This window comes from Peromyscus californicus, unplaced genomic scaffold (assembly GCF_007827085.1).
Source record: "Peromyscus californicus insignis strain IS unplaced genomic scaffold, ASM782708v3 Scaffold_4__1_contigs__length_199733344, whole genome shotgun sequence".
Classification (NCBI taxonomy): domain Eukaryota; kingdom Metazoa; phylum Chordata; class Mammalia; order Rodentia; family Cricetidae; genus Peromyscus; species Peromyscus californicus.
Window position 1 is genome coordinate 100,378,085 of NW_026294562.1, and position 27,995 is coordinate 100,406,079.

At 41.1% G+C, this 27,995-nt stretch overlaps 1 protein-coding gene across 8 annotated transcripts in view; it reads left to right on the forward strand.

Moving 5' to 3' along the window:
- Window positions 1-5,084: 5,084 nt before the first annotated feature.
- The window catches only part of Nup98 (nucleoporin 98 and 96 precursor), a 90,519-nt gene continuing 67,608 nt past the window's right edge, over window positions 5,085-27,995 (forward strand). For 6 of the 8 annotated variants that reach the window (XM_052761314.1, XM_052761318.1, XM_052761317.1 and 3 more), the window contains exons 1-9: window positions 5,085-5,232; window positions 15,577-15,680; window positions 16,414-16,515; window positions 16,625-16,801; window positions 19,482-19,621; window positions 22,227-22,334; window positions 22,952-23,135; window positions 25,092-25,255; window positions 26,486-26,623. In XM_052761314.1, coding sequence (XP_052617274.1) covers window positions 15,605-15,680; window positions 16,414-16,515; window positions 16,625-16,801; window positions 19,482-19,621; window positions 22,227-22,334; window positions 22,952-23,135; window positions 25,092-25,255; window positions 26,486-26,623 — 1,089 coding nt within the window. In that variant the 5' untranslated portion in view covers window positions 5,085-5,232; window positions 15,577-15,604. Of the gene's footprint in view, window positions 5,233-5,382; window positions 5,513-5,607; window positions 5,753-15,576; window positions 15,681-16,413; window positions 16,516-16,624; window positions 16,802-19,481; window positions 19,622-22,226; window positions 22,335-22,951; window positions 23,136-25,091; window positions 25,256-26,485; window positions 26,624-27,995 lie in introns of those variants that run through there. The other 2 variants (XM_052761316.1, XM_052761315.1) reach the window with 2 other exon arrangements.

A 27,995-nucleotide genomic window follows, 5' to 3' on the forward strand; every position in this document is an offset into this window, starting at 1 on the left:
GCTGATAAACTTTTAAAACATTATTCTAAGTGAAAGCACCAGACACAAGTTATAGATTATATGATTCTATTTATGTTAAATAACTATAATAAGTAAATCTATGTAAGATAGAGAATAATGAGTATTTGCTAGGGCTCAAGGGCAAAGGTAGATAGTAATTACTAAGGAGTGTAGGGTTTCTTTTAGGGGGTTCTAAAAAGTGTCTTAGAGCTGGGCTGTGGTGGTGCATGCCTTTTATCCCAGCACTCAGAAGGCAGAGGCACCTTCGGAGGCCAGCCTGGTCTACAAAGTTCCAGGACAGCCAGAGTGGTTACACAGAGAAACACTGTCTCAAAAAAACAAAACAAAGGAACAAAATCCTACCCTCCCCCCAAGAAAACCCCACAAACCAACCAAACAAACAAAAATCCAGCCAAAAACTAGTACTAAATAAAAAGAAGGTACTATTACAAAACTAAAATAAAAGTGAGGGGCTGGCGAGATGGCTCAGCAGTTAAGAGCACTCGCTGTTCTTGTAAAATCCCAGCCCAATATGGTAGCTCACAACCACCCATAGCTCCAGTTCCAGGGAATCCAATATTTTTTCCTGCCCCCACCCAAGGCAATGCATGCATGTGGTGCAAATCCATACATGCACACAAAACACCCACACATAAAATTAATAAAATTAAATTAAAATTAAAAATAAAAGAGAAACAGAAGTAGAATTGATTGGACAAATAGAAAAGGCATAAAATATTGTATTAGGTAAAATCCTGAGTATGCCAATAAATTCTTTAAATGCAATGGGCTAAATGCTATACTTAAACATCAAAGATATTCACATGGAATTTCTAAAAATCCAATTAGATGCTACTCACAAACTTCAACCTTCCCTACCAAATTGTAGAAGAGGAGGGAATCAATACTATATTTTCTTTGGGCCTAGCATGACCTCAGAATTTTGCAAGTGCTATTACCTAATTTGACCTTCACAATCACCTTATTAAATACAAAGTATTGTGCCCATTTCATACGCAAGTGAACTGCAACACAGTACAAATAAAGTAATTTGTCAAGGTCTGAACACTAGCAGATCTGAGATATGGACTTAGCTCTGTTTGACTCCAGTTCTGCTGTGCGTTCCATTCCAACACATGGAAATTTGGAACCATCAGTGCAAAACTATTGCCCTTGCATGATTCCACTGTTTTCACAGCCCAGTGTCTTCTTTGAGCAATAATCTTTTACAGCTGCATAGAAATCTTTCAAGTCAAGTGTGTGAAAGGATATAGGCTCCTAGGATAAAGCCAACCAATCCAAGGCTGTGGGCATCTCTGGGCTCTCCCCCCCACCCCCCCATCGGTCCTCAGCTCTACCACTGAGCTAAATCCCCAACCCCATTTTTTTTTGTTTTTTTTGAGACAGGGTTTCTCTGTAGCTTTGGAGCCTGTCCTAGACTAGCTCTATAGACCAGGCTGGCCTTGAACTCACAGAGATCCACCTGCTTCCCGAGTGCTGAGATTAAAGGTGTGCACCACCACCACCACCACCACCACCACCACCACCACCACCACCACCATCGCCGCCCAGACATATCTGGGCTCTTAATGCCTAGAACAAGGCGTGGTTTGGAAAGTCCTTGTGAGTATGCCCCAATTTCTTGTCTTTAGAGTGGATGAAGGAAGAGGATAGTAACTCTAAGGGGTTGTTATGACAATTAGACTGGGGAGGAGGAGCCCTGGCTCCAAACAGATGCTCTTCCTAATCAGGGTCCCTGGTGGTGATAAGCTATGGATTACATGCCCATCAGAATAATACTTAATAAGGAACCTTAAAGTCACAGTGGTCCCCAGAAGTTCCTCACTGAAGCACTGCTCTTTCAATGTATCCTCCCCACTCTTCCTGTAAATACACACCATTTAAGGATTCCAGTTTCTGCAAAGTTAACTATCATTTCCAATTGAATATACTCATCTGTTGATTCATTTTTGAGCCTTTTTCTGTGTCAGAATTTTTTTTAAACATTTAAACCCATTTGCTTTATTTATGTGTAAATAAGTACATACATGCATAGTCTGTGTCAGAATTTATGCCTTAAAAACTACTTAAGCCAGGCGGTGGTAGCACATGCCTTTAATCCTAGCACTTGGGAGGCAGAGGCAGGCAGATCTCTGTGAGTCTGAGACCAGCCTGGGCTACAGAGTGAGTTCCAGGAAAGGTGCCAAAGCTACACAGAGAAACCCTGTCTCAAAAAGTCAAAAAAGACTACTTAAGTTCTAAGTCCCATTTTTAAGGAATAAAAATATATCTATCATGCCGGGCGGTGGCGCACGCCATTAATTCCAGCACTCGGGAGGCAGAGCCAGGCGGATCTCTGTGAGTTCGAGGCCAGTCTGGGCTACCAAGTGAGTTCCAGGAGAGGCGCAAAGCTACACAGAGAAACCCTGTCTCGAAAAACCAAAAAAAAAAAAAAAAAATCTATCATTTATTGAGACATACTGTGTATCAGATACCGTAGCAAATGTCATATATTCATAATTCTTCTACTGGTTCTGTAAGTCAAGCAAAATTATCCTTATTTTACAGACATGAAAACTAAAGTTCAGAGGCAGTGGGAATTTTTCCCATCTGATCATAGTTGGGCCTAGATCTAAACTTGGGGTTCTCTGATTCTGAAGTCCACAGTTCTATCATTTCCCTGCTAAAACAATAATACACTTATCTATGCATCAAATATGTAAATATAAAGCATATCCAATGTGTGCCAGGCTTTATGGACACTAAAATAAATGTTTGAGGTAGGCTTAAATGTAGTTACATTTGCAGTCTGAAGCACCAAAAAATCAGGGGGATGGTGTTGAGAAAGCTACTGTAATGATGTAAGAAAAAAAAAAGAGGAAGTAAAGAAGCAGCAGCAGCAGTGGCAGCAGCTGGGCAGTGGTGGCTCGCACCTTCAATCCCAGCACTCAGGAGGCAGAGGCAGATGGATCTCTGAGTTTAAAACCAGTCTGGTCCACAAAAGTGGGACAGCCAGGGATACACAGAGAAACCCTGTCTCAAAAAGAGAAGAAAGACAGACAGACAGGTAGACCTAATGATTGTTGCTGTTTTGGAGATAGAGTTTCATATATCCCAGGCTAGCATTACACCCCATCCTCTAATGACCTTCTGATTCAGAGTATAGGCAAGAAAGGGTGATGGAAAAGCAGGGCTATTTGGACAGAGGGGTTCAGGGAAGGTAGCTGCAGATAGATGTTCAAACTAGCTTTCCTGTTAGGCAATCTATACATTAACTTTTCCTTCACGTACATACTGAACACCTACAATGTATCATATTCCTTCCACTTACTATCTTATTTTATCTTCATACCACTTCATTTAAAAAATCTTTATTGCCGGGCTGGAGAGATGACTCAGAGGTTAGGAGCACAGGCTGTTCTTCCAGAGGTCGTAAGTTCAATTCCCAGCAACCACATGGGGGCTCACACCCATCTGTAATGAAATCTGGTGCCCTCTTTTGGTCTGCAGGGACACATGAAGGCAGAACACTGTATATGTAATAAATATATAAATCTTATAATTTTTAAAATTTCATTTATTTATTTTGTATGTGTGCACATATGTGGGTGTTTGTGTCATGGAGCTTGTATGGATGTCAGAGGACGATTTTCAGGAGTTGTTCTTTCCTTTCACTATGTAGGTCCCAGAGATGGGAATTCTGGTCATCAGGTGTGGCAGGAAGTATGTTTACCTGAGTCATCATCTTGCCATCTTCTGATCCTCCCACCTCCCCCTCTCAAATGCTGGGATTACAGGTGTGCAACACTAAATCCAGTTTATGTGGTGCTGGCGATTGAAAATAGGGCTTTGCACATGCCAGGCACGCACTCTATCAACTGAGCTACATCCCCAGCCCCGACACCACTTCGTTTTAAAGATGTTTCCAATTCTCGTTACTACCAAAAACATTGAAGAATTCATTTAAAATTCTTAGCAACTCTCGTTTCAGTTGTATACTGATGTCCCAGGAGGTGGTGGAGAGTTAATACGCACTCTTTTTTTCTGAGCACAGATCCTGTTATTCTGTGAGACCTCAATCACTAGACAGACAGGTCTGGTTTCTAGAACATGCCCACTCCTCTGCTCTTAGCTAGGTCCTAGGAGGAAACCGACACCAAAAGTATGAAAATGCAGCTTTGACCGACACCAGGGCAGGGAGGAGGCAAATAGAATACAAAGTAACAAGGTCCTGACAAGAGGACCGCCCAAACATCACTCCAACTTGTTGAGGTTAGCAAATGTGTCCTGGAGAAGGCGGGACATTTGCACCAAGCCATCCAGAACAGGCACAGGTTCTGAAAGTGCAGCTGAGGCAGAAGGTCCAAGAATACTCATTGGGATCAAGCCCTATAATAGACCATTGCTCAGATCTACCTTAGAGATTCAGAGGAGGAAAGGATGTGCGAGGTTTGGCTTGGACTGGCAAGGACAACAGTGGGGACTGAGGGTCTCGGAGCGGCTGCAGACAAGCCATATGGACTGATAGGTATCCCCAAAGGGTTCTCCAGCTCCGCAAGTGCCAGCCGGGTGGCCAGAGAGCCTTCCCGTCATTGCCCGCAGACTGGAGCTAAACAAGGGTAGAACAGTTACCATGTCATCCTTGGGCCTTCCCTCTGATTGGCCGGAGCTTCTGTAGCCGGAGTCTCCGCGCTCCAAGGAAAGGGGCGGGGTCTCGGTACAACGTCACTGCTGTTTGGTGCTCACCATTCTAGCCACTCCCCAGCCCTCTTCGAGGGGTCCTGTGTGACGTCACGACTCTCTCTCAGCCAACCGTCGCGGCGGAGGGGGTGGGACTCCGCGTCCCTCCTAATCGTCCCTCCTTTTTTTTTTTTTTTTCCCTCCCCCACCCCCATTCCTCACGCCCCTCCTCTTCCCCTCTGCTCCTTCTCAGAGACCGCCTTCACGTTCGGTTTCAAAAGACTCGTTGCCCAATGAGTAACGGGGTGGGTCTCGAGTGGCGGACCGGCCTGCCAATGCCCGGCCGGCGAGGGCGGAGCGCCCGGGGCTGGCCTCTGACGGCGGGCAGCGTGTGACGCAGTCGGGCCTCTGCGCGCTGCGCCCGAAGCGGCGGTCGGTGGCGGCGGCGGCGGCGGTAGCGGCAGCGACGGCGACGGTTTCCTGGTGGCCGCGCGCTGCTCTGTGAGCGGCGGGTGGCAGACGGACCTGGGTCCTCACCCCAGACGCACCGCGGTAAGTCGGGAGCGCCGCTGGGGCCCAGCGGGAGGGTCCTCCCCTCTGGACCGGCATCTGCGCGGGACGCCCCGGGCCCTCTCCGTCGCCCAGTCTCGTGCCGGGCGCACTCCTCGGGGCCTGCGTGAGGGGGCGGGGCCCGCGGCCCTGCGGCTTGGCTCGGGAGGCCCTGGGAGGGAATCCACACGCGTGGGGCGTGGGCCAGAGGGTCTCGGGTGGCAGCCCACGCTGAAGTGAGCCTTCTCGTCTCCGGTGCTCCTCATTCATTCGCCGGGCGGAGGTGAGCAGCCCCGCGGTAGGTGGGCGCTTGCAGGGATGGTGCCTTGGGGACTCCGTGAGGTTCCCCCATCACTTCTTTGACCACTCACTCTACAGGACGCGTTTTGTCCAGGGTTCACCAGAGGGTTGAGTGAGTCGGAAATGCATTAGCTTTTGAAGACAGTGTCTGGCGATTAGAGGGGTCTGGTCAACCCAGTGAAAGGTTCTTTTCTGTGCTGCCACATGTTCGTTGTAAACCGAGGTGAGAAAGATTGGATTTCTGAATTTCTATAGTCATAAGCATTTAAGAAGTTATTTGTCAGTCCCCCTACTCTGCATCACGTGCAGAGGTTTTGTAGGTTGGAGGTAGAATAAGAGGACTCAGGAATGCCAGATGTCTTGACTCAAGTCTAGAATTTTTATACTATTCCACCCTCCGTGTTTGCTCCAGGCTCTCCCATTATTGGCTATTCTCTATTTGGTAGGGGGAAGGAAACGGACATTCGACATAGTTTTCAAAACATTTCCAGTTTAGTTGTTAACCACGTTTGCGTGTGTGTGTGTGTTAAGATAATAGGACTTAATTTGTGGTACTCTGATGTGGACTTTTAAATTTTAATTTTTCCTTTTTTTGAGACAAGATCTCACTTCAAAATCCTGGTTGGTCTGGAATTCACTATGTAGACCATGAAATCAGAGACCACCTGCCTCTACCTCCCAGGTGCTGGTACTGGGATTAAAGGCGTTTGCCGTCACACCCAGCCTTAACATAAACTTTTGAGAACTAAACTTAAAGTACAGTTGAAGAGACAGACTTGGTGATGCACGCCTTTCATCCCAGTACTTGAGAGGTAAAGGCAGGCGGCTGTGAGTTCAAGGCTAGCCTGAGCTACATACTGAGTTCCAGGACAGCGAGGGCTTTATAAAGAGACCCTGCCTCAAAAACAAACAAACAAACAAACAAAAACTAGTGTTGAGGGTGAATAAAGTCAATATAGATGTGATGGTGTAAGCCTGTAATGTCACCAGTTATGGAAGTTGAGGGTGGAGAGCTAGAGCCCAGGCGTTTGAGGCCAGCCTGGGCAACATAGAAGATCCATCTCAATTAAAACTTGTTGAGGGCTGGAGAGTGGGCTCAATGGTTAAGAGCACTGTTGTCTCATTCTTGGAAACAGCAGCTCTTCTGACCTTGGAGCACCAGGCATACATGTGGTGCACACACATACATGCATGCAAAACACTCATACACATAAACTAATACAAGAAATAGTTGAAATGAAAAATAAAATTTAAAAAAATCAGGCCGGGCATATTGTAGGTATTGGGAAATACTTTGATAAAATTATTTATGATACTTAAGATTTGACGAAATTAGTTGTCAGTTTGATCTGAACATTATCAGCTTGTAGCTTTGATTATAAACAGTAAAACCTAAAAGGAAGTGCCGGCGGCGGTGGTGGCGTACGCCTTTAATCACTTTAAGCACTTGGGAGGCAGAGCCAGGCGGATCTCTGTGAGTTCGAGGCCAGCCTGGGCTACCAAGTGAGTTCCAGGAAAAAAAAAAAAAAACCTAAAAGGAAGTAATACAAAAGAGCAGAAGAGAACTGTGGTCTAAATATTAAAGTCGTGACCCGGTGTTTTTTGTACCATTTTATCAGTTTGGACATCATGACCTGGGAAGCTTTTCCTGGCATGCTTTCCTGTGTAAGTTTCCACACACTTAATGATCCTTTTGCTTGTCACACACATTTTATATTTTAGCTGTTTGTATTTTTATTAGATTATGATAATGTGTTTTTGTGTTGCTGGGTGTGATGGTGAATGCCTTTAATTCCAGCACTTAAGAGGCAGAGGCAGGTGGATCTCTGGGATTTTGGTCAGCCTGGTCCATATAGCAAGTTCCAGGCCAGTCAGGACTGCGTAATGAGATCCTGTTTCAAAAATAAATAACATGTATATTAATACCTATTTTAGGTTACATGGCTCATAGGCAGTCCATTTTGTGGAAGAGCAAATACAGAAAAGGAAAACAGAAAAATACCCCAAAAAAGAGGCTAGATATATATTTGTGTACTTCTGAAATACTTTTTTTTTTTTTTTGGTTTTTCAAGACAGGGTTTCTCTGTGTAGTTTTGGTGCCTGTCCTGAATCTTGTTCTGTAGACAGAACTGGCCTCGAACTCACAGAGATCCGCCTGGCTCTGCCTCCTGAGTGCTGGGATTAAAGGCATACGGCCTGAAATACTTTGTATTTTGTTTGTAGCCACTAGTTCCTAGGTATCTAAGAATAACTAAACTTTTAGAGCACCAAATTAACAGACTGGGAAAATAAGGTATGATTTATTGTAATATTACTTGTGTGCTGGCAGTCTAGGACATAGAGTATTGTAATAATGATTAATTTCTAGTAAAAGACTATAAAATTCTGAGGTTATATAATGTGTAACTCACGAGTGTGGTGGCATGTGCCTTTAATCCCAGCCTTCAGGAGGCAAAGACAGGCAGATCTCTTGTGTTTGAGACCAATCTCTAGAGGAACTCTACAGAGTGAGTTCCAGGACAGCCAGAGTTGTTACACAGAGAAGCCCCAATCTCAAAAAAAAAAAACAAAAAAATATATACATGTATATCTTATCTAAATCTTAGTAGAGGCCAGGTATTAAGCATTTTCTGAGAGCTTGATGTGTTGTGTTTGAAATTGACTTATCGTTCAATATGCATTCACAGCAAGATATCGTACGTACTGCAGCTAACACTTTTTTTTTTTTTTTTTTTTTTTTTCCCGAGACAGGGTTTCTCTGTGTAGCTTTGCGCCTTTCCTGGAACTCACTTGGTAGCCCAGGCTGGCCTCGAACTCACAGAGATCCGCCTGGCTCTGCCTCCCGAGTGCTGGGATTAAAGGCGTGCGCCACCACCGCCCGGCTTGCAGCTAACACTTTATATTAAGATAATTTTTTAATTGAGGCTCTCTTGTGTGTTGTAGGCTATGTAACAGCTTTCCTCCTCTCCCTATTAGATACTGATTAATACCTCCTCCCAAAGTTGTAACTACCAAGAAGGTCAAGAAATTAATTGTCCCTGATTGAGATCACTGCTGTAGTGAAAATAGTCCCGACATTTTAGTAGAACCATACCCTTACTTTGCTTGTAAAGTCAGTTCATAAATTGTCTAATACCTTATTTTCAAGAAAAGATTCTTGATGTGTAGCCCAGGCCGACTTTAAAATCCTAATCCTTCTGCCTTTTCCTCCCAAGTACAGGAGGATGGTATGTGTCACCATGCCCTTTGCACAGGTGTGTCTGTGCGTGTTCACATGGAGGCCAGAAGTTTGTCTTAATAACTCTTTAACATCCTCCCCTTTTTATTTGTTTCTTTAGTTAGTTCTTGGTTTTGAGACAAGTTCTCTCTCTGTGTGTAGTCCTGGCTATCCTGAAGCTCACTATGTAGACCGGGCTGGCCTTGAATTTATAGAGATCTATCTGCCTCTGCCTCCTTGAGTGCTGGGATTAAAGGTATGCACCACCACACCCACGTTTTTTTTCTTATTTTGGGACAGTCTTGATATGTTGTCCTTGTTGACCTGTAATTGCCTATGTAGACCAGGTTGGATCTGCCTGCCTGTGCCTTGTAAGTGGGAGGATTATAGGTGTGTGCCACTATGCCTGGCCTTAAACCTTATTTCATTTTTCACACCTTATTTTTTGAGACATGGTTTCTCACTGAATCTGGAGTTTACCAGTTCAGTTAGACTTGGTGCTCTTTCAGAGTACCTGAGTTCTGTTCCCAGCACCCAAATCAGGTAGCTTACAGCTACCTGTAACTCCAGCTCCAAACCAGTCCTACATACTTTTGCCTCTTGTGGGGATCTACGCATGTTGCATAAACACACACACACACACACACACACACACACACAAGTAAACAAATAAATAAATAAATAAAACAAGTAAATCTTTGCTGGTCATGGTGGCGGTACATCCTTTTAATCTCAGAATTTGAGCCATAGAGACAGATGGATCTCTTGAGTTCCAGGCTAGCTGGTACATAGTGAGACCCTGTCTTTAGAAGCAGCAACAGCCGACTCGAGAGCTTTGTGTAATGGTTACACCTGTTGTCTCAGCACTTTGGAAGCAGAGGTAAGATAACAAATTCCAGGCGAGCCCCCGAAATAGGATGTAACATTAGATGATTAAGACTAGATACTTTCTTCCTGGAATTTTGCCTAGCCTCCTTTCCTGTCTCTCTTGTCTCATGGAAGACAAGACAGTGCTCCCAGGTGTGTAATCCCAGCACTTAGGAAGACTGTTGTGAGTTCGGGCTAGCCTGAGCTACAGAGGGAGAGCTTGTTGAGACCTTGTCTTTTTTTTTTTTTTTTTTTTTGGTTTTTCGAGACAGGGTTTCTCTGTGTAGCTTTGCGCCTTTCCTGGAACTCGCTTTGGAGACCAGGCTGGCCTTGAACTCACAGAGATCCGCCTGGCTCTGCCTCCCGAGTGCTGGGATTAAAGGCGTGCGACACCACCGCCCGGCAGGACCTGGTCTTAAACAAACAAAAACAGACTCATTCAGTTTAACTGTGGATAGTGATCCCTCCCTTTTCTACTACTATCATGGGGATTAAATGAGAGACTTAAAAAGTGCTTTGTAGAGTGGAAAGTAACATGTACTGATTTTGCTCTTTGCTGATTTTGATACAAAGGAATTCAATGAAGTAAAAAGGAAGTACTTAATATTTGTATAATTTTCTAGAAGTAGAAAGCAGCAAGCTGGGAGTATCTTGGAAGACTGGCATAGTCATTCAGTTTGGCAGTGCTGAGGTTTTTTGGTTTTGTTGTTTAACGTTGTGTCAGGTGTCTCCTACTTTTTGAGGTAGAAAACTAATTTTGTTCACATAACTTAGAAAACTTAGATAGATGATATACTTAAGACATACCATTCAAAGTTTAGTTGAGATAATGGGAATATATTTCTTTCTAGTGGTTATATTACTGATGTGTATTGGCTATCTCCTTTTTGGTATTACATAGTATAAATAAAAAAATAGAAGATTTTTGAAGCACAAGGGGCAGAGGAAAATTAAGGCCAATATTAAAGATCATTTTTAAATGTCTTGTACAAAAGGAGTGTAAGTAAATCAATTCATAAAGACAAAAATAAATTTTTGTAGGAATTTTTATCTAGGCCATGGGAATATCTTATGGATTGTTCTTCCTTCATAAGAGATTACATTTTATTCTGCTTCTGCGCCTTCATTATATCCTGCCTGTGTGCCCCACCACAACCAGTGTTTTGATGTGGTAGCATATGCCTGTAATCTCACTACTTGGTTGATGGAGGAAGAAAGATCAGAAATTCAAGGTCATTGGTGGCTACAAAGTGAGTTTGAAGCCAGCCTGGGTTACATGTAATCCTGTCTCAAAAACAAAACAAACAAACAAACAAAACCAAAATAACTTGTTGTAGTGTCAAACACCTGGAATTCTAGCACTTGGGAAGTAGAGGCAGGAAGATAAGCAGTTCAGTCAGTCTGGAGCTACATAGGAAGTTGAGGGCAGCTTTCACTATCTGTACCCTGTCTCAAAACAACAAGCAAAGGTAACTGTCCCTATTTTTGGTAGATCTCATTGTAAATGAGATACAGTTGAGTTCCTTTGGTAGCAGACTCTGAATTGAGCATAGTCCTTAGAAGTTGGCTCAGGAAATTTTGGTATCATTACCTGTAAGAGAAGTGAGAAAGAAGTGGGAGGTACTGTATTGTGATGATGTTTGAATATACGTGGTAATGGAGATAGAACCTAGCTAGGCACTTACAAACACTAGGCAAGTATTAACTCTGACACACTCCTGTGTGATGCTATGTCTTATTTTTGTTTTTATGTATTGATTTTTTTATTTTTTATTTTTTTTATTTTTTTGTCTTTCAAGACAGGGTTTCTCTGTGTAGCTTTGGAGCCTTTCCTGGAACTCACTCTGTAGCCCAGGGTGGCCTCCAACTCACAGAGATCTGCCTGCCTCTGCCTCCCAAGTGCTGGGACTAAAGGCGTGCACCACCACTGCCCGGCTATTTTTCTTTTTAGTGGTAGAAAAGAATTGAACTTAGGACCCTTTCTGGGTAGGCAAGCACTCTACCCTAAGCTGTATTTCTAGAACTGTGGTGTCCTGATGAAGGTGTTAACCAATCCCATGAAAATTAAAAAGATGAAATTACCTGCCCTTTAGAGTTTTATACTGAGCTAGGGCCAAGAATCCTAGCATTGGCCATGGATTTTGGCTGTCCCAGGAAGAAAGTATGACCGTGGATGAGGCAGTCTTCAGTAGAGGCAGTTCTGAAAAGCACTGGCAGCTGAAGGCTGTCTCCCAGTACAGCAGCTGGTACAACAAATCTTCTACAGTCCTAAATGAAAGTCTGCATAGTTTAGTGTTTCACAGTGTCCAGGGTGGGAAGTAAGGGCCAAGAGAGCTATGTGTAGAGTTTATATTGTGTTATGGATGTCTAGAAGAATGCCATTGCTAGATGAAGTTAACATAGGTTTATAAAAGATACCAAACTGAAGTTTAATAGAGTGAATTGGGTTGTTTGGCAGCAACAAGAGTAAAGGGTGGATAGCTTTCACTGAGTCTGGTATACACAGCAGAGTTAGGAAAACGAATGGTTTGAAGAATTGAGTTTTCTGTGTTCACTAGTTTAGTTTTTGTTTTGTGATTGGGCCTCAGCCTAGGCTGGCCTCAAGCTCACTGAGTAGCTAAGGTTGATCCAAACTACTGATTCTCTTTCCTTTACCTCTCTAGTGCTGGGATTATAGGTGAACTCCAGTTCACCCAGTTTGCCATTCTTCATCAGTTTCTGTAGTTATGACAGCTTGTGAGGTTGTCTCTGATTTTGATTTGCTTCATTGTAATTTTGTTTCTATTGTGGTTTGTTTTGAGATAAGATCTATGTTACTGAGGATGACTTGAATTTTTTTTTAAAGATTTAGTTATTATGTATGCATGTATTCCTGTAGGCCAGAAGAGGGCACCAGATCTCATTACAGATGGTTGTGAGCCACCATGTGGTTGCTGAGAATTGAACTCAGGACCTCTGGAAGAACAGCCAATGCTCTTAACCACTGAGCCATTTCTCCAGCCCGACTTGAATTTTTGATCCTCCTAAATCTACATGCTAGAATTACAGACATGTGCTACCATTCTTCATTTATGCTGTTCTGGGGTTTTGTGCATGCTAGGCAAGTACTCTTGCCAGCTGAGCTAAATCCCTAGCCTCTGTTGTGATAATTTTAAGCAACAGACCTTGCTCAGCATGATAAATGAGAATAAACCAAGTTTGATCTTCTCAGAACCGAGAAAGTTGAGTGGGTAGGCTGATTCACACCTTTAATCCCAGCACGTGGGAGGCAGAGCCAGGTGGATCTCTGTGAATTCGAGGCCAGCCTGGTCTACAGAGTTCCAAGACAGCCAGGACTGTTTCACAGAGAAACCTTGTCTTGAAAAAAACAAAAAAAGAAAAGATAGGTTGCATTTGAATGAGACACTTTCTTCATGGGTTAAAGATATTTGCTGCCTTCTTTCCAAATCTAGTTTATCAATTGCATTTTTGTTTTGTTTTTCGAGACAGGGTTTCTCTGTATAGCTTTGCGCCTTTCCTGGAACTCACTTGGTAGCCCAGGCTGGCCTCAAACTCACAGAGATCTGCCTGCCTCCCGAGTGCTGGGATTAAAGGCGTGCGCCACCACCGCCCGGCTGTAACTACTAACTTTCATTGCCTCTGATCCTGTCAGCACTGAAACAGAAAAGTTCCCAGGGTCTGGGGTGACAGCTGGTATTTCTAGATAAGAAACCTGAGAAACATCAGTTCCCAAAGAGTTTTAGGGGGGAAATACTTCACAAAAAAGGGTTTCTGAGAATGATCACATCTTTCCCATGCCTGACTGACAAAAGTGAAACCAAAAACTGCTGAGAAAATCATCAATATTTATGAGAAAAGAGATCGTGCAGTCTGCTCGATCCCAGCAGTATTCTGAGCTGTCCTGAGATCCACTGGTCTCTCGAAGACCCGTTTGTAGTAAGAATTGTTAGAAGGTCTTATTAATAAAAACAAACCCGGAGCCAGGTATTGGAGTGAATGCTTAAGGATCAGAGAAACAGAACCAGCCACAGCTAACCTCACCTCGCCAATTCCTCAGCTGATCTCTTTCCTCAATCTAGAAGCCTCCTTGTCCTCATCCGAATGGATCTCAGCTGACCTGCTGCTCAAAAGCCTAAAAGCTTAACAGGCTCTAGTAGTTGATCCTCACGCCTTATATACCTTTCTGCCTCCTGCCATCAATCACTTCTTGGGATTAAAGGTGTGTGTCACCATGCCTGGTTGTTTCCAGTGTGGCTTTGAACTCACAGATCCAAATGGATCTCTGCCTCCAGAATGCTAGGATTAAAGGCATGTGCTACCATTGCCTAACCTCTGTTTAATATTGTGGCTCTTCTGTTCTCTGACCCCCAGATTAGTTTATTAGGGTGCATTATATTGGGGAACACTATCACCACACCTGTGGATAAGTGTTCATATGCTGATCTGAAACTAGACCACATGGCTCACAAGACATGAAAGTAATAGGGATATGGAAGGAATAAGGTTAAGTAAGGAATATGATCAAAGTATGTTTACATACACAGCACATGCTAAAAATAATAGTGATGAAAAGGACAAATAATCAAAAACATGCTAATAATAATAATAGTAATAAGGGCAAATAACAAACATCTCCCGACACTTACAATGATAGTTATAAATCTAAACTTCCTATATATAACCTCAAGCACTGTAACTAACCCTGTATCCAAAATCAAAAACACAAAAAAGTTGGAGGTGCCTGGCAAAAATCAACATAACTGGATAGCACTTGTTTGTTTTGAGGGGCACATGGTCCATGTGTCCAGGCTGGCCTTGAACTGTTTGTGTTATAAAATACAATTTCGAAAAGCTATGGTAGTACATATATAAATAAAATTTACCATTCATCTATTTTTTGCTAACAAGTCTGTTCAAATCTTGTTTTTCCTAACATATCTATTCAAATCTTTTGGCTTTTTTTGGGGGGGGGGGGGGTCTTTCTGTATAGCCCTGGCAATCCTGCCTGTTAAAGGCAATGTGCCACCACACCTGACTAAAGGTAGGGACCTTAAATCGGATCTCATTACTAAAGAGTAAGTGATGATGACATGAGCTTCTAGCTGTAAGGCTAGTAGGTAAGTACTCTTAGCCGCTGAGCTACCTCTCCAGCCCTGGCCAGGGAAACAGTTTAGATAGTTGAGATAACAGAATATGGTCATAATTGTTGATGCATATACTGTATAATCTCCTAGGTCTTGTTTTTTTGTTGTTGTTTTGAGACAGGGTCTCATGTAATCTCGACTGGCTTTGAGCTGTCTGTGTAGCTGAAGATGACCTTGAATTTCTGATCCCCTTGCCTCCCATCTCCAGACTGCTAATGTTATGGGTGTTTGCCACCACGTCCAATACTGGGGAGCAAACCTACAGCACCATGTATACTGTTTATACTGACCTATATTGATCTCTATTATGATATTTAAATAAAAGTTAGGTAAAAATTAAAAAAAAATCTGGGCAAATAAGATGTCTCATCTTTCTGCCAAGCCTGATGAATTGAGTTCAACTTCCAGAACTCAAAAGGAGAAGAACCTATTGCAGTCCCATCCTCTCACCTCCATACATGTGCTGTGGCATTTGTAGGGATGCATACGCTAAAAGTAATAAAAGTTAAATTGCCCAACAATTCAGCGTATACATGAAAAACATTTCAAAGGGATGGTCGTTGGTAGGATCAGAAATTTAATCTCACATTACAGTACTAGTTATTTTAGCAAGTGTGTAGATTAACGAACATTTTATAGGTTTTAATTATATTTAATTAAAATAATTTAATATATTTAATTTATTCATTCAAGGTTTTAGGATATTTAATAGCAGTATGCTATCATTTCTATGGGCCTAACTAATATTTGTAGAATGGTAGATTTCTTGAAATAAATTAATTTCTGTGGTGTCTCAAAAGAGTAACTTTTGTTTTACAGCTTTCTGAAGCAAACACTTGTTTGGAAGATGTTTAACAAATCATTTGGAACCCCCTTTGGGGGTGGGACAGGGGGCTTTGGCACAACTTCAACATTTGGACAAAGTAAGTTTTGAAAAATAATGAAAAAGGAGAAAATGTCTTAATTTGACTGTCTTTTGTTGGTTCAGTTGTTTTGTTTTGAGACTGGTTATCACTGTAGCCTGAGCCGGCTTATAACTATTTATGTAACTCAGGCTTCCAGCTCTCAATCCTCCTGTCTCAGTTTCTCAAGGCATGAGCCACTGTGATAGTTTCAACTATCAACTTCACATAATTGAGAGTTAGATCTGAGGCCATCTGTGAAGGATCCTTGTGGTTATCTTAACTGATGGGGGAGGATCCACCCACTGTAGATTGCTTATCTGTCCCTCCACTGCCTGTGCTAGGCAGGTACTCTACCACTGGGCAGCATGAACCCTGTGGTGGTTCAAAGTCACACCTTTTGACTTCAAGTTCATAGTCTTCTGGAGGTAATGAGTAAAATACCTTGGCTTGATTTCTATCCTGTAAGAATTTTGATGGAAATTTGAGAAAGGCTTCAAACTGTATTAGTGGTCCTACTTAATGCAGTGTTAAGAAATGTAGCTGGGCAGTGGTGGTGCAGGCCTTCAATCCCAGCGCTCTGGAGTTAGAGGTAAGAGGATCTCTGAGTTTGAGGCCGGCCTGGTCTACAGAGTGAGTTCTAGGACAGCCAAGACTACACAGAGAAACCCTGTCTCAAAAAACCAAACCAGAACAAAATAAAACAAATGTTTAAAACTGTTTTACTCACAGACCCTGGATTTTGCTGTTTCAGATACTGGCTTTGGTACTACTAGTGGAGGAGCATTTGGAACATCTGCATTTGGTTCTAGCAACAATACTGGAGGCTTATTTGGAAATTCACAGACCAAACCAGGTAAGAGATTTTGTTTAGAATACATCTGGTTTGTATGTAGCTGGTACAGAACTTTACTTGGTAACTACAATTTACTACATGAACTTTTTTTCCCCTTCCATCTCTTTAGGAGGATTATTTGGTACCAATTCATTTACCCAGCCAGCAACGTCCACAAGCACTGGCTTTGGGTTTGGTACATCAACAGGAACATCAAATAGTTTGTTTGGAACTGCAAGTACAGGAACCAGTCTTTTCTCATCCCAAAACAATGCATTTGCACAAAATAAACCAACTGGCTTTGGGAGTAAGTAGAACACCATTCTTTGTACTTCTAATAGTTTAGTATTTGATTTGTTTGTTGAATGTGTCCTCTCTTTGCTCTGTGCTCACTACCTCCTTTCCCACCAAGTGGTCAAAACCAGGAAATAGGAGAATCTGAAAATGTATTGAGTTGTAGGCTAGAGAAGAGGGCAGTAAATATATCTCTTAAAGAGTGGGGGCTTGAAGCAGTAGTATTTGTAATAGATGCAGAGAGGAAGAGATGCCTGACAGAGAATCTCAGAGTTCAAGGTCATACTGGTCTACAAAGTGAGTTCCAGGAGCCAGGGTTACAAAGAAACCCTGTCCAAAACAAGAAAAAGAAAACAAAAACCCACAAAAAGAGAGTCACAGAGATGCCTGATACAGAATACCCAGACATAGGATGAAAAACCAGGTCAGAGTAGTATTGTTAGAGCTATGCTGACAGGATGTCAAGAAGGATGTGTTCAAGTCAGTCAGTAGTGTTGTACTGCAAAGACAACTCTTTCTTTACCTGTGTCTCACATTTACAGCGAAAGGACTAGAGCACCTGGAATGAGAAGTACTGTGTATGCTTTGATTACTCCCCTCCATTCCTTGCTCATGGCAGATGTTTTTAATTTTTAACCCTTTAAATTCATGTGTCTAGTAACTGCTTCTTTACATAGTACTTTAAGGCAACCACTAAATGTGCCCTATGAGGTGATGCTATTTATGGTACAAGAGCACAGTAATATAAGTGGCTAACTAACCAACAGTATTTTTTGAAAGGCAAAATTGTGGGAATGTTGGGGAAAAAAATGTTTTTTGGTGTGTCTAAGTGAGACAAAGTCTCATGTAACCCAGGGTGGCCTCAAACTCTTGACTCTACCTCCCCAATTGTTGATATTATATACAGGCTTGTGCCACCATTTCTGGTAGGATGTTGAAATATTTAAACATGCCCTATAAAATGCAACCTTAGGGTGCTAATTCAAAAGTGATGTCCCCCCCCCCCCCCCCCAAAAAAAATTTAAAAGCCAGGCGGTGGTGGTGCATGCCTTTAATCCCAGTACTCAGGAGGCAGAGGCCAGCCTGGGCTACAGAGTAAGTTCCAGGAAAGGCACCAAAGCTACACAGAGAAACCCTGTCTCAAAAAAAAAAAAAATTAAAAGTGGTATTCCTACTAATTTGAACTATATATTAAGGTTAGAGTTAGTTAGAAATGATAGTTTGCCAGTGAGCAATCAAATGCTCATAATGGTTATTAGCATAGCACTTAAGTTAAACATTGACAGGTAGATTTTTCTTGTTTACTGACATTTCTGGCACTGTGTGATGTCTCTTTGGTTTTTCGAGACAGGGTTTCTCTGTGTAGCTTTGCACCTTTCCTGGAACTCACTCTGTAGACCAGGCTGGCCTCGAACTCACAGAGATCCGCCTGGCTCTGCCTCCCAAGTGCTGGGATTATAGGCGTGCGCCACCACCACCCAGCCTCCTGGAACTCACTCTGTAGCCCAGGCGGGCCTCAAACTCACAGAGATCCGCCTGCTTCTGCCTCCCAAGTGCTGGGATTAAAGGTTTTCCCCACCGTCCCCCCCACCCCCACCCTGGATGACTTCCCATATTTTAAGAAAGATAGTCTGGGGGCTGGAGAAGGATCAGTGGCTGCTCTTACAGAGGTCCCAAGTTCAATTACCAGCATCCACATGGCAGCTCACAACTGTCTGTACTCCAGTTCTAGTGGAGCCAGCATTCTTATCCAGACATACATGCAGGCAGAACATCAGTGGACATAAGATATAAATAAATAAATCATTATGAAAAAAGAAAGATAGTCTTTAATTTCTTTATTTCTTTTCTTTTCCCCTTTTTGAGACAGGTTTTCACAAAGTACTTCTAGCTGACCTGGAACTCACCATGTAGACAAAACTGGCCTCAGAGGTCTGCCTGTCTCTGCTTCCCTTCTGAGGTTAAAGGCATGGGCCACTATGCCCTGCTAGGTAGAGTCTGCTATTTCTATATTAGTTTCTTTTTAGATTTTGAGACAAGTGTCTCACTGTGTAGCCTGGGCTAGTCTGGAACTCACTGTGAAGCTAGCCCAAACTAGTGTTGAACTGAAAGCATTCCTGATACAGCCTCCCAAGTGCTTGGATTACAGTCCTGCTTCTGAGTTAGTTTCTATAAAATGACCAACAATGCCCTCTGATTTGACATTTTTTTAGGGATGGTCACATTTTATGTTAACCTGTCTATGTTTAATGCTTCTGTAGGACCGTTTACATGTTCAAAATATGGGTACATGAAATATATCTAAATAAAAAAACATAGGATATTTATGTGTTGTGATATCTGTTATGATGAGGTGTTTTCAGAAGGACAATTTTATTCAGCATTCATTCTTGCTTAGTAAGAAAAGGAGAAATGAGATAAAATACACAGTCAGTGTTTCTTTTTAGTCTTGTCTGTTATATCTAAGAACTACCTGCACATGTAGCTAATTCATGGGTTTGGATTAGTTTACCTTGAGAATTGTAGCCTGGAAGCATGTGTTGGTATGGAATGTTGCCTAAATAAATTTGCTCAGGAGAAATAAAGAATATTTGACAGTGTGAAAGCACTGCTGCCATTACCCTACCTTACTTCCAGGGTGTTCAAGATGAAGTTGTTTGCTATTTAATTCTCATTTTCTTTCTAATTGACAGATTTTGGAACAAGTACCAGCAGTGGAGGACTCTTTGGAACTACAAACACCACCTCTAACCCTTTTGGTGGCACATCTGGCTCTCTCTTTGGGCCAAGTAGTTTTACAGCAGCACCTACAGGAACCACTATTAAATTTAATGTATGTATTTTCTTCCAGAATGTTTTCTTTTCTATGTATTTCTTTGTAGAATGAATTGTCAAATTGCTCCTTTTTCCAGTAATTCATATCATAGTTTGGCTTTTTAAAAAAATAAGCTTATTTATTTTTATGTGTATGAATATTTGTTGCATGTGTGATTGTTTGCTATGTGCATGCCAGTACCCAGGGAGGCCAGAAGAGGATATCATGATCTCTTGGAATTGCAAGAACAGATGGTTGTGAACTTCCATCTGGTGCTGGTGTAATAGGCCCCAAGACCTTGGCATAATTGACAACACTTTAGAGGCCCCATTCTGACCTTAGAACCCAACACATAGATCCCAATACTTGCCAAAAACAGGAACAAAGACCTAATCCATCAAAGATCTATTCCGTACTTCCAGGATCCAGGGAAATCCTTAAATGTACTAACCTTGCTTTTTTGCTTCTGTAGTTTTTACTTGTTGGTAACTGTTCTTGCTAGCTGACCAGGTTGTGGTTTTATGTATGAAAGACAAAGATCAGTGAGGCTCGGGGCTGCGTGATTTGGGCAAGATCCCTATGTATGTAGCCTTCAGTGGGCAATATAGACTTTCTTTTCAGCTTTAAGAGTATCTGTGTGGGATGGGGGTGGGGGTCTATGCCGTTAACCCCAGCACTTGGGAAGCAGAAGCAGGTGGATCTCTGAGTTTGAAGCCAGCCTGATCTACAGAGCAAGTTCAAGAATGTCCAGGGCTACACAGAGAAACCTTGCCTAAAAAAAAAAAAAAAAAAAAGAAAGAAAGAAAGAAAAAAAAATCTAATTTTTTTTTTCTTTTTTATTGCCATAGTGGGCATTAAGTCAAGGTCTCATGCATGGTAGGTAAGTGCTCTACCACTGAGCTGAAATTAATTTCCAGCATGAAACATCATCTAGATTATAATATATATTAAAATTGTGCTCACTATAGTCAAGTTTGTATTTAGTGTTGATTATGGTAGCCATATAAAGCAGAATTCCTGAGGCAGGGTCTTGCTATGTAATCCAGGCTGACTTTTTATACTAACTACATAGTTCAGACTTGCCTTGAACTCAGTGATTTTGCTTTCCCTTTTTAGTGCTAGGATTACAAGTGTCTGTCAGTATTTTCTGTTCTAAAGCAGAACTGGGGTAATCATCTGTTTATAGAAATAAAGAATAATGGACAGATCATAGAAAAAGAACTGAAAATAAGACTTCTTCATGAAGATACGTAGAACAGTCTGTCATCTATTCAAGAATAAAACCTTGGATCTCTTGTCAGTTCCAGGCCAGCCTGGTCTACAAAGTGAGTTCCAGGACAAGCTCCAAAAGCTACACATAGAAACCCTGTCTCAGAAAACAAACAAACTAAAGAATAAAACCTTGGATGGAATGGAAAAATGGGACAATAAAGTAGATGGGAGGGTTAGTGCACTATGGGCCTTGGGATTAAACCCTGGCCTTCCAAGGCATGTGTGGGCTATATAGAATATTGTCTCAAAAAATAAAACTGGGTGTAGTGGCTCACACCATTCATTTATCCTAACACTGAGGAGCAGAGGCAGGTGGATTTCTGAGTTCAAGTCCTGCCTGGTTAATATAGAGTTCCAGGACAGCCATGGCTACATAGAGGCTCTGTCTCTAAATGAATTAATAAAAGAATGAAAAATAAAAAGCAGATAATTGAAGAACAGAGGATACTGCTTTAAAGATTTAAATATGTATACTTTTTTTTTTTAGTAAATTGAGTAAAACCATTGGTAAGAATATATTTCCTGTATTTTACCATATAATTGGATAGCTTGAGTTGAGAGGCTAATACTTAAGTTTGTGGTAAATTTGTTACCAAGATGGATTTATTCTGGGCTAGAGAGATGGCTTAGTAGTTAACAGTACTTGCTATTCTTACAGAGGACTGGAATTGGGTTCCCAATACCTACCTATTGGCTTACAACTGTCTATTAATTACTCTTAACTCCAAGAGATACAATGCCTCTAACCTCTGTACTCACATGTACATATCTACATTCAGGCACACACAGCTACATATAATTAAAAATAATAAAAATTTATCTTTAAAAATGAAGATTGGGTTTGTTCAGATAACTGTGATGTTGGAGAAAGATCAGAAATGTTGCCCTATATTTTAATCAAGCATCCTTGAAAAACAATTTGATTTTGCCTTGAGGGTCTTACTGTGATGCCCAGACGGGTCTTGAATTCCTGGTCTCAGATGATCATGCTTCAACTTCAAAAATATTTGGTTTGTGCCACTGTGCCCAGTTCCATCTTTAATTTGTTTGAGATAAGGTCTCTGTAGCCTTCCTGGGTTGGTTTGGTATTCACGGCTCCCTCTGGAGTGCTGGGATAGTAGATATAGGCCATCATGCCCTCCTAAAAGTGTTTTTTGAGTCAGGTGGAGGGGGGGGTGCCTTTGCATTAGGCATTTACCACTGAACTGTATCCAGCTCTTGGCTCTGTCTTGTTACAAAAGAAGAAATGGAATAATTTTAAAGTTCAGTGGTTGACAAACTGTGTGTCTGTAAGAGTTGGACTTTGGAAAAAAACTTGGACTTAGAAATGTGCCTTTGTCTTCCTTTGCAGCCTCCCACGGGTACAGATACTATGGTCAAAGCTGGAGTTAGCACTAACATCAGTACCAAGCATCAGTGTATTACTGCTATGAAAGAATATGAAAGCAAGTCACTAGAGGTCAGTAAAATGAAGTACAAAAAAATGAGCTTAATACTTTCATTATACATAAACAGCTTTTTCAAATATTTGATTCTTTTTAAGATTAAGTGGTTCTAATTGGGTCTGAGTAAAAGCTTTAAGGTGTTTTTAAAGATCATATATTATTATGAATACTTCTATTTTAGGCTGAGATAATATTCTCCACATACATAGGTCTACCTAGTATTCTATTCTGGTTAGATATTTACAATGCAGTGAGAATGCATGTTTGTGCATACATGACTTTTTAGTAAATTTATGCAAAATCCTAAGTACATGGCTTAATAAGTTTTTCATTAAGTGGAAAGATACTTATCAAGTGACAGTATAGAGAAAAGACAATAGGAAAAGAAACAAGAATAGCTAACATCCCAATGCCTTTATTAACCCTGCCCCTCATCATAATACTCTCCTTCCAAAATTAACTATCTTGATTGCCCAATTTTTGCCAGTCTTTGAGTTTTATATAGATGGACACTTACTTTTGTAATTCAGTATTACACTTCAGTGACGTTACTCTGTAATAGATTGTTGGGGAGTCTCTTCTAAGTAATTTTTTTGCCATATGTTAAGTTTGGTAATGTTCTTACCTTCAGGAACTTCGTTTGGAGGATTATCAGGCTAACCGTAAAGGCCCACAGAACCAAGTGGGAGCAGGTACCACAGCTGGCTTATTTGGGTCTTCTCCAGCAACTTCCAGTGCAACAGGACTCTTCAGCTCCTCCACCACTAATTCAGCCTTTTCATATGGTCAGAACAAAACTAGTGCCTTCGGAACTAGTAAGCACTTTTATTGTATCATAAAGAAAAATGGTCAGATAAAAGTAAATCATGACTCACTTCGTTACAAGAGCTGTGGAGAAAAAATAATTTGGGGATATTTATGAATAGGGAGAGATAGTTAAAAGTGAAGATGGCTAAGGAATCCTTCATTTCAGAGCTGATATTTGAGTAGTAACCTACTCAAAGGTAAAAGAAGTGGTTGTATGTATTTGTAGGAAAAATCTGCTAACTTGAAGCTATGAGTCTCAAAACTCAGGTTTTAGAGGCTTATATGAAGCAGGGTCTCACTCTAACTCAAGTTGACCTCAAACTCAAAGCAATCCTGCTTTAGCCTTCCAAATACTTGTGTTATAAGCATGAGCCACCAGGCCCAGCAAAACTCAAGTTTTTACCTAAGAGGTGAGAATGTTCCAGAATTTTAGGGGACACAAGGGCTGTGTTTAATAGGACTTTGTCAGTGGATCAGAGCTTGACTTTTTTGATACAGTCTTGCTATGTAAACTTGGCTGGCTTGGAACTTGCTACATAGGCCAAAGTAGCCTTAGATTATGGCAGTCTTCCTGCTTCTGCCTCCCAAGTGCTGGACTTGTAGGCATATGTGCCTCACCCTGCAAGACATGACTTTTATTTGCTTGGGAAACATTAAAGTTTATTTTGAAAGAGAAGTCATTTGATAATGAGTGAAGGTTCATTCTGAGGATTACTACTATATTCAGAGTAGTACAAGGTAGTACAAAATTAGTATAAAAATGCTGGGCATGGTGGTGCACATCTTTGATCCCACTTGGAGATCACTTGGAGCATTTGGAGACTGAGGCAGATGGCCCTGAGTTGGAGGCCAGCCTGGTCTGTAGAGCAAGTTCCTGGACAGCGAGGGCTACACAGAAATCCTATCTCGAAAAACAAAAGCAAAAAATAGTTGTACTTTCAACATGAAAGATTGATAGTGTCTTAGACAAAAGGGCTGGGGTTGAGTATGTAGCTCAAACATATATAAGGCCCTGTTTTGAGTCCCCAGGAATACATTATCAGTCAGATTCTAAAGCCTGATTAGATAACCGAGTTGATTCAGTATAGGGTGTGAAAGCATTTAGGGTGATGGCTAAGTTACTTGATAAAAATACTGCTTTTGCAAAAGTTACAATACAAAATTTATTTGTAGCTTGTCTGGGTCGTTCATGCTTGTAATTACAGGATTTGGGAGGTGAAGATAAAGAATTCAAGATTATCCTTAGCAACATAGTAAAGTGTGAGGCCACCCTGCCAGAAACCAGAGCAAACCAAAGATTTCTTTCCTGGATTTCTCCATTAGCCATAAGTTTACCTCTGTAAAGGCAAACAAAAGTTACAAAGTTTCCATAGCTTTCTAGAGAAATGTATACACAAATACTGTGTTTATCTAATTTACATTTAACATTCTTTTCAGCCTTAGTATTTCTGACTTAAAAGTTTTATTCCTTTCGTTTTGTTTTGATTTTTTTTTTTTTTTTTGAGACAGGATTTCTCTAGACTAGGCTGGCCTTGAACTCACGTAGATTCACCAGCCTCTGCCTCCCAAGAGCTGAGATTAAAAGGCTGTGCCACTATGCTCGATGAATATAGTACTGTATATAAAAGATGAGACTGAATATATTGATAGGAAGAAAAAAACCTCATTCTGTCAAAATTAATTTAAACATAGATTGAATATTTTTCCTTATAAAAAGGAAAGTTGAGTTTACAAAGGAAGGTCATTCAGTCTTATTAGAATTCTTGAGTTGAGGTATTATAGAAAGGAAAGTTTTAGTATAAAAGTAGAGCTAGCTGAAGATAAAAAATGAAGGCTATTAAATTAATAATGAATATAGAATAATTTGGATAGCAATAGACAAAGCTCAGATGATTGACTTACTGGCTCATTTGAGAGTTCCATTTGTTTTTTGTTTGTTTATTTCTCCTTTTCCTTTCTGAAAGGCACAACTGGATTTGGAACAAATCCAGGTGGTCTCTTTGGCCAACAGAATCAACAGACTACCAGTCTCTTCAGCAAACCATTTGGCCAGGCTACAACCACCCAGAATACTGGCTTTTCCTTTGGTAATACTAGTACCCTTGGGCAGCCGAGCACCAATACTATGGTAAGGAAACAGGCCCTTGGTTAACTCTAGGTCTTATATGTTAAGCTAAGTAATGAGACTAGTAATCATGTTCACCTTGTAAGTGCTAGAGTTCTTTAGAGCTGAGGTTATTTAGTATGGGGAAGAAAACAAATCTTTCAGTAATGAAGACCTGGATTTTGTCTCAGCCCATACTCTACTCATTGAGAGTTTGTTGAATGAATCATTTATCTTTTCTGACCATAGTTTTCTTATCACTAAGAGCTTAGTGGGCTACAGGTTGCTATCTTAAGGTTATATACCTTGTGATGTTGATGATTAATCGTTCCAGAGGGAGTTGGAGGGAGATAATGAGAAAGGACTGTGTATGAATCATCAAAGTACATTATGTACGTGGATGAGAGTGTTAAAAAAAAAAAGCATTGTAAGTAAAGAAAATGGTTACTGAAATTATAAGAGTAGAACTATAGAACTGGGCATACTATAATCTCAGTGTTTGGGAGGAGGATCCAGAGTTCAAGGATAGTATTGATTATCTAGTTCAAAGACAGTCTAGGTTGTATGAGATTAATCTCAAAAATTAAATGAGCATATGAATAAAATTGAGAATAAAGAAACCCAACAAGAGTACCACAACTGATTATCCATCTTCGAAAGAATGAGGTTAAATCCCTTATATAATTAACAGCCAGAGTTTACTCAATAGATCAAATACCTAGAATTACAAAACTCGTGGTTGTGTTTTATGTATGACCCAGGGTCTCACTGTGCAGTCCAGGCTTCCCTGAGACTTGCTTCAGCCTCATACATGATGGGATTATTTTATAAGTATGAGTTATGTCCAGTTTATAAAGCATTTAGAAGAAAATGAGGTGGGTTTTTTTTACTATTTGTTTTGATAACATAGTCTTGTTATAGCTTAGATTATTCTGGAACTCCTATGTAACCTAACACCTTAGAGCACCAGAATTCATGGAAAGCCTTAGTACATGCCCAGCATTTGAAGTTCATTGTTCTGGAAACAGGGACTTAGGGATGAAATCACAGTCCTGGACTCCAAAGTTTTAATAACTTTTAACTTCGCTGTTTTGGGAAGGATACCTTATTCTTGCTTTTCAATGTTCCAAGAATTTTATCACACATGCTTTTATAAGCAATGGTGACTTTTTTAAAAATTTTTTTTATTTATCTCTCTAAGACTTTAAAGAAAACTACTATGAATTGCCTTTTAATCTAAATTACCCGTTCCAGGGCCTGTTTGGAGTAACCCAAGCCTCACAGCCAGGAGGTCTTTTTGGGACAGCTACAAATACCAGCACTGGGACAGCATTTGGAACAGGAACAGGTCTCTTTGGGCAGCCCAGTACTGGATTTGGTGCAGTTGGTTCGGTAGGTGGTGACAGTTGATTGTAATCTGAAGTGTTTAAATCTGTTAAAGGAATATATAAAACAGATAATTGTCTTCCAAGAATTTAATATCTATATGTTTATTTTTTCTTTAATTATATAAAATTTTTAAAAATTATATTTTTATTTATTTTTTTGTATGTATGCCTATACCACACTGCACACATGACATTCAGAAACCACTGTGGAAGCCTAGCAGTGTTGGTGGTGCATACCTTTAATCCCAGCAAGGGCAGGTGGATCTCTGAGTTCAAAGACAACCTGGTCTAGAGAGTGAGTTCCAGGACAGCCAGGGCTACACAGAGAAAAAACAAACAAAAAACATGAAGCTACTTGTGGGAGTCCAGTATGGGTTCCAAGGATCAAACTCAAATCGGGTTTGGTGGCAAGTACCTTTACCCACTGAGCCATCTTGCCAGCTCCTCTCTTGGTCTTTATGTCAGGGTCTCAAGAGACTGGAACTTCTGTGTAGTCAAGGATAAGCTCAAACTCCTCATGCTGCTACTTCCTTAGTCCTGGGATTCAGGCATGTACTACTAATTAGAAGTTTGCCCCAAACTACTAGTTTTCATGTTTCAGCATCCCAGGTGCCAGGATTGCAAACATTTGCCATCATGCCCAGTTTCATGAACTGTTGGGGACTAAACTCTGGGCATTATGCATTCTTGGAAAGCACTGTAGTAACTACTGGCTGTCTCCTCTGCTCCATGGTTTTTTATTCAGTTACTAAATTGTCTTATCTCAGAGATGGTGTGGTGTACTTCTGTTTGAAAGTACTGTTAAGTGCTGGAAGGATGGCTCAGCAGTTAAGAGCACTGGCTGCTCTAGAGGACTTGGATATGACTACTAGCAGCCATGTGGCAGCTCACTTCCGGCTTCTGTAGGCATTAGGCATACACATGGTGCACAGACAGATGTAGGCAAAACATCCATACACATTAAAAAGAAAAACAAAATATCAGCCAGACTGATTTAAATTTAAAAGAGAAACTGTTATAGTTGGTTAGTTTTAATTTTTAAAGTGAGAAGTAAAGTTGCCCTTTTTTATTTTTCCGAGACAGAGTTTCTTCATGTAGCCCTGGCTGTCCTGGAACTCACTATGTAGACCAGACTCTCCTCAGAGTTAGAGATCAACCTGCCTCTGTCTCTTGAGTGCTGGGACTAAAGGCTTGTGCCACCACCTCGAAGCTTAACCCTGCTTGTTTTTTTGTTTTTTTTTTTGGTTTTTCAAGACAACGTTTCTCTGTGTAGCTTTGCGCCTTTCCTGGAACTCACTCTGTAGACCAGGCTGGCCTTCAACTCACAGAGATCCGCCTGGCTCTGCCTCCCAAGTGCTGGGATTATAGGCGTGCGC